The 6,843-nt window shown below is 36.7% G+C and overlaps 1 protein-coding gene across 1 annotated transcript in view; it reads right to left on the minus strand.

Moving 5' to 3' along the window:
- Positions 1-3,941: 3,941 nt before the first annotated feature.
- The window catches only part of LOC104800742 (internal alternative NAD(P)H-ubiquinone oxidoreductase A1, mitochondrial), a 3,268-nt gene continuing 366 nt past the window's right edge, over positions 3,942-6,843 (minus strand). Inside the window, exons 2-9 of the mRNA XM_010523649.1 lie at positions 6,541-6,843; positions 5,732-5,945; positions 5,481-5,641; positions 5,319-5,384; positions 4,914-5,077; positions 4,722-4,836; positions 4,440-4,619; positions 3,942-4,342 (exon numbers count right to left, since the gene is read on the minus strand). The exon at positions 6,541-6,843 is cut by the window's right edge and continues 3 nt beyond it. Coding sequence (XP_010521951.1) covers positions 4,190-4,342; positions 4,440-4,619; positions 4,722-4,836; positions 4,914-5,077; positions 5,319-5,384; positions 5,481-5,641; positions 5,732-5,945; positions 6,541-6,843 — 1,356 coding nt within the window. The 3' untranslated portion in view covers positions 3,942-4,189. The remainder of the gene's footprint in view (positions 4,343-4,439; positions 4,620-4,721; positions 4,837-4,913; positions 5,078-5,318; positions 5,385-5,480; positions 5,642-5,731; positions 5,946-6,540) is intronic.

A 6,843-nucleotide genomic window follows, 5' to 3' on the forward strand; every position in this document is an offset into this window, starting at 1 on the left:
ACACGAGACGAGCAATTTTTTATTTTTATTTGGCTCGCGAACTAGAACGATTTTGGTCGAACCATGAATTTTTTGACACGAATACAAACGAATTTAACGAGATTGATTGAAAATGAGATGGTTCGAAACGAATTGATGCGATATTGTCCGAGTCGGTTTTACATCACTAGTTTCAACCATATTTTACAAGATATGCAATATAATAGATGTTATCTACAAATTAGTTTACTAATAGGCCAATATTTTGCTTGTCTTATATCAATTGCACAGAATATGGTTTCATTGTTAATAATATCATAGTTGTTGTTTTGCACCAAGTATGAGATTTGTTAGAGAAAATTTTCGTTGCATTAAACGTTTTGATACATACCCACAAAATAATAATTGTATAGACAAAATAATTATATATAAAAAAATCATTCCGCTTTATTGGACGATTTTTTTTTTTGAATGTCCTCTCTTTTATTGTACCTAAAGATTTTGAATAGGGATTATAGACACACGTTTACATTATTAATTGTTCTAATAAAATATGAACTACAATTCTAGAAAATTGGGACAAATATTTTACACTTGTAAGTATAAAAAAATATATTATTTCAAATTACACATACAAATAAAGTGTGTTAAAAATTATAACACTTTATTCTATCAATAAAAATAAAATAAATTTAATTAAAATAACTTATTTTACCATTAAAAATTTTATATTTATTAAACCTATAAAAAATAGTGAGGTCGAGATGAGTATGTTGAGATAGATATGCGGATATACAAGGATGTATAAAATTAGGAATGATACTATTAGAGAAAAAATAAGTGTAATAGGTATAGAAGAAAAGTTAAGAGAGAGACTTTTAAGATGGTTTGGACATATATAATATAGATCGATGGATGAGCCGGTTAGAAAAGTGGAGAGTATAGAAATGAAGTGAAGAAAAAAAGAAGGGGTAAACCTATACTTACTTGGGAATGATTTGAAATTGTTACAAATTCCAAAAAAAAAACTAACGCAAAACCGAAATGTGTAAAAATGAAGAATCCATGTAGCCGACCCCAAATAAACTTGGCACGAAGGTGATGTTGATGTTGATGATGTTGATGTTAAACCTATACAAAATACTTATGTTAGGAATGAGATTATTAGAGAGAAAATCATGACTTATGAAAAATAATTACTATATATTTTTTGAAATTATAAAATTATAAAATACTTATGTTAAACGATTATATCATGATATATTTTTTTTTATATTAGAGTCCAATTTTTTTTTATATATTCATTCTGAGTAGAAACACGTCACATTCAATATTTAAAAGCAGAAAACGATATGTGAGACTTTCAATTTGAAATCTTAAATATTGTTTTTTTTTCATTTCTATTTATTTTCTTTAAATCAAGATAAAATAAAATTGAATTGATTGAATTAAATGAAAGTTTTATTACTAGTAATTTGGAACTCTTATAAAAATTTAAAAGTTTTTCACAATTTATAGTGGAACACTTGGATAATTTACAATGCTTTATATTTGCATATGACTATAAGTAGGGTGTTAATTTAGGCCCGAGGTCTGAAATTCAGTCCGGCTCAATCTGAAAATTAGCAGATTTAAGATTTAAATTTTCAGGCCCGTAAAAATTCGGGATTTTGGACTGGGTTCAAATCGATTTTTAGGCTCGAGTCGGACCGGCCCGAAAGCCCGAAATTTTGAAAAAATTAAAAAAATAACATTTACAAAAGGAATTATGCGGACCGGTCCGACCTGACCTGACTCAAGTCCGAAATATATAGGGTCGGGTTTTGGGCTTAACTTTATAAGCCCAGAAAAAAAGGGGAAGTCCCGACCCTGAACCCGAAATCTTCGGATCGAGTACGGATTCGAGCCGGCCCGATTGATACCCTAGTTACAAGGATTTCTTTTTCCATATTAAATTGGTTGAGTCGTTAATTTTTACAGATAAATTAGTTGAATAAATTTAGATTTCAATAATATATATTGTTTGGAATAACAATACTATAATTATTCAAAATACTGTCATTTTTTTTTGTCATATTAATCTTTGCTATTCACAAAAAACAACTTTTTTTTTGGTAAAGGCACAGAAAACAACTTCATGTTGATTTACATGTGATCTCAAATTTTAAAATTTAAAATGTATCATAAATATAAATAATATTGATTTTATTTTTATACCGATTAAAGGTAATATGACATTTTATTTCAATTAAAATAAGAAAATTGCATTAATCATTTTGGTGGAAGTATTCTAACTGTATTTTGATCCTCCAGGTTTTACTTAATTCAATTAGTAACGAACAAAACCAGAGTGATTATGTCTGACAAAAATATCATACTATTATTATGGTTTGTAGAAGCGAACTTCATAAGAGGGAGAGAGAGAGAGAGAAGATTGTGAAAAAAATATACATATTGTTATCGTGATTCAAATAAAAATATCATTTCATAACAAAAAAAACAACATATTTATAAAAAATAAAACCTAATGTTGAAGGCGAGGTGGTTAAATAACATAATTGTCAAGGATGGTTAGGCATAATTGGATGACGAATATACGTAATGCTGCTAGTACCATTCATACTTTAAATGCGTGGGAGAGAAGGAAACAAAGACACCCAAAGAGAGAAATACAAACACACACACACTTGTAATTTAGCAGAGCCACTTGCATGGAGTGGTAGCGATGGGCTAAAATGATATAAGGATGAATCAATTAATTGGACATGAATGATTTCATATCCGTTACCCAAACAAAACATGTGGACCATATCCTACATTATACATATACCACATCTATATGCATTTATGTTTTTTTTTTTTTTTGTATAACAAGACACGAAAGTGAGATTAGGTGGGAGAGTATACTAAAACGTTTCTACAGAGGCTTCTGTATTTTGTAACGGCACAAAGAACACGCACCATGCATTTCTTTGGGTCGACATGAGTTCCTAACCCAACACACCAAACTTGCTGTTTTTTCCTATTATTATTATTATTATTATTATTGTTGTTGTTGTTGTTGTTGTTGTTGTTGTTGTATTCAATAAAAAATGTTACAAAAAATTAATCAACATAAAGAAAGAAAATAAATAAGTTGTCTGAGAGATATAATTAATCAAATGTCATCCACGATTGGGTGATTTGGCTGGTAAACGATGGAGTAAAGTGTTTTTTTAATTCATATTCGAATCTCCATTTGAGGAGCGATATTCACCTGAATTCTCGTATGGGAGATATAGTCGGACCAAAAATCCGTGTCTTTCGGATATCAAAAAAAAAATTAATCAAATGCCAGAAAAAAATATTTGAGAAAAACAGATATTCCGAATGGAATCTATTCCAAAGTTCCGCCCAAGAAGATGAGCTCAGATCTTTTTTTTTTTAAAAAAAAAGGAGAGAATTGATATTTTAATGTTTCGACAATTGGGGTGATTGTTTATTTGGTTTCTGAGTCTGCAGCAGACCATATCAGACTCGGACAGAGAGATAACGAAGTGGAGAGACCATATGACGCAGTCACTTGTACCACTCTCTTCTACTTCACCCTTCTCCTTTGTTTTCATTGTCTTGTCCGAAATGCCACTGATATATATCATGTATATATGTGTATCTATCGGCTGCCATTATTATTTTACAGCCCTTATTAACATTGTTTTGGAACTTCACTTGTGGGTCTTTTGTAAAGAAAATATTCCTTAGATTACATTATATATATATGTGCGCACATATATGCGTATCTAGATATATGCACGACGACCAGCGTATATAGAGGGGGAGAATATATATATATATATATACGTACGTGCAAGTGTGGTTACTAACAGTAACACGTGAGTACAAGATCCAACCATTATATTCCCAACGTAAAGTTTCCAAAAAAAAAACTTTTTTCCCCCAACCTCTTTTAAATGCTCTGCGCATATAAATCCAAAGAGTGTCGCAGCTCTCTGAAATTTCCCCTGAAAAAACTAGGACTCGAATTGGATCCATTACATAAAATTTATATTCCCTTCGGAATATTATTTCACATAAAAGCCCAAAAAACCAAATACACGGCATCGTTGCATGGAGTATCTGTTATGACTTAGAAAAAAAAAACAATCTTTTTCAGTGGCGTGGAAGGATTTTGGATTCGAGCCCTGCGTACGGAACGACGTCGTTTCTGGGGTCAGATGCGGCTGATGTCGCGGCCGAAGACGAAAGTGGTGAGCCAGTTGATGGCGACGTAGAAACGGTTCCTCCAGCTGATGACTCTGGTCAGATAAGCCGACCTCCACACGAACCAGCTCACGAATCCCGCCAATGATATCCCTTTCGCTTCCTGCACCCACAAACGCGGTTTTACGTACCGCCGCGTTTAGCGTTTAACGTTTATGTTTGCGGTATAAGACCGCTAGTAAATGATTTGTTCATCAGACCTTGCTCTCGCGGAGATCGACGAGGGCTTTGTATCTGCCAATGGTGGCCATGCTCCCGAGATGCTTATACACAAACGGGTCCCCGAAAGCAACGTCCTTTCCGCTATCTGCCCTTCCTCCACCCGCTTTCCCGATCTCGTTCAGCAGACCCGCCAAGTATTTCCCTTGTCGCTCAGCCACCTTTTCCCGATCAAACAAACACGATACAAAAATATTCGATCTTGAACATATCCATATCCATATCCATAATTCAGGGTCATCTCTACATATATATACACACACCTGGGCAAGTGCAGGAAGGGTTTGTTTCCCTGTGCTTTCTAGGTATCCACAACAGTCTCCAATGGCAAACACGTCTTGTACGGAAGGCACTCGAAGCCATTCGTCAATGCCAACCCTGTGGAGCCGAAATTAGAATATGAAACATTCGAATCCAAGGTGAAACATTATACAGTGACCAGGACATGACCTGACCTTCCACCGGGAGCATTTGGAAGGCCGAGAGAACGAACAAAGGACGAGGGGCCAACACCAGTCGACCACACCAATAGGCCATAGGGAACCTCCGTTCCATCGTCAAGAATCAGCTTTTGAGGCTTCACGTCTTTCACAATCCCACGTACAAGCCTCACTCCAGACTGAGTAAAACTATTAGTTTTAACATGGAAAAAAAAGATGCAAACATCCCCAAATGAATACAAGATGATTTAGCATCAGAGGGCAGTGAATTCGACTGTCTAGGGATTGGATTTTGATTTGATGAACCGAGCAATTAATTGTTCAGAGTCATAAAAAAGAGAAATGCTATCATACCGCAAACCAAATGCGGTGGAAAATGCTACAAGATGTTATGTCGGGAAAGTCTACTGATGAGCTCACCTTATTCAACTGTTTGAGTGCATAGTGCCTGAGGCGATCGTCGAACGAAGAAAGTATATCCTTTGCCTGTACACATCACAAAAACACCGTCCGTGTAAATTTTCTGACCCGTAAAGACCAATTTGTAAAAAGATCGATTGAACCCAAAGATTAGACGAAAACCTCTATCAAAGTAACGTGAATGTAGTTCTTCACATGGGCATATCTCTCACGAACATCCCTCATGATAAAATCACTCAGTTCACCACTGAATTCAACACCAGTCGGCCCACCTCCGACAACAACACAATGTAACAGCCTCGATTTCTCCTCCTCAGATATGCCTGATGAATAAATTTTTTTTTTCAGAAAAAGGATAATTAATTAACATTGGCGATCCGTACACAAATCAAAGGCTAGGTTAGATGTCGTACCAGGGACATCCGAGAGCATGAGGTTTAGGAGAAGCTTCCTACGGATCTCCTGCGCGTGATGAACCTCGCGGAGGAAGATTGCGTTTTCTGCAACACCCTGGATTCCAAACGTGGAAGCCTCTGCCCCGCAAGCTATTACCAGTTTGTCGTATGAGATCTTGAACTTCCATGGCTTCAATGTGTTCAATCCATCTGTCACTGTCTCACAATGCACCTATAATCCATGAACGTCACATAACACAGTCTGTTCATCTTCCAATACAGCTGCAAGTTGAATTGTCGGGTTTTGTTTTTGAAGCCTCGAGTTCTCGTAAATTTACAGAAATTTCAGAAAATACAGCCACCATAACCCTGTCTCTAGTTTCAGGAATTGAAAAAGTTTCACAAATCAAAGGATGGAGACTCGCCACCACTAAAAGGAACGGGCTCCACAAACACAAGTGAACTTCATGGGAAAGCGAAAGCTACCAGAGATTTGCCCATCGTGCGTAAAGAATTTCGACTTCTCCGATTCGTATGTTCTTACAAGAACTAATGTGACATTTGACAACGAACTTTGCTGAAAATGGATAGAATCTCGAGTGATCACACAGATGCAAAACATAAACCCTGAACTTACAAACAAACACGCCAAACATCACCCATCACCAGTTGCGGTTCCAAATCGATAATTCTGGCAATTTTACCGAATTTAAAAAATACGACCACAACACTGTATCGAAATTCAGGAAGTCGAAACACCCATAAACGGAAGAAGCATTCTCAATCGAGGCAGTATCAATGGGTAACAAAGAATTCGACGGCGTTACCTCATGATTCTTGGCGTCGAGATGCGTACAGTTGGCCATGAAGTAATACGATCCGGGTTCACGAGAAATCGCGGGTTGGATCCTGGAGATGGGCTCGGCCACAGACCTGAACTCGAGCGTGCCGACGCACGTCGAAGCGAGCAACGGAGTGAAGACCATGTGGTTCCTAGGCGAGACGCAAACGACGTCGTAGAGGCTGGTGTCGATCCCCTTCATGAGCCGACAGCCCGCCCAACCCGACCCGAGAACCACCGCCCTCGGCTTCTCGCTCTCCTTCGTGGGCCCCAGCCCCTCGCATCGGCG

This window comes from Tarenaya hassleriana, unplaced genomic scaffold (assembly GCF_000463585.1).
Source record: "Tarenaya hassleriana unplaced genomic scaffold, ASM46358v1 Cleome7, whole genome shotgun sequence".
NCBI classification, from domain to species: domain Eukaryota; kingdom Viridiplantae; phylum Streptophyta; class Magnoliopsida; order Brassicales; family Cleomaceae; genus Tarenaya; species Tarenaya hassleriana.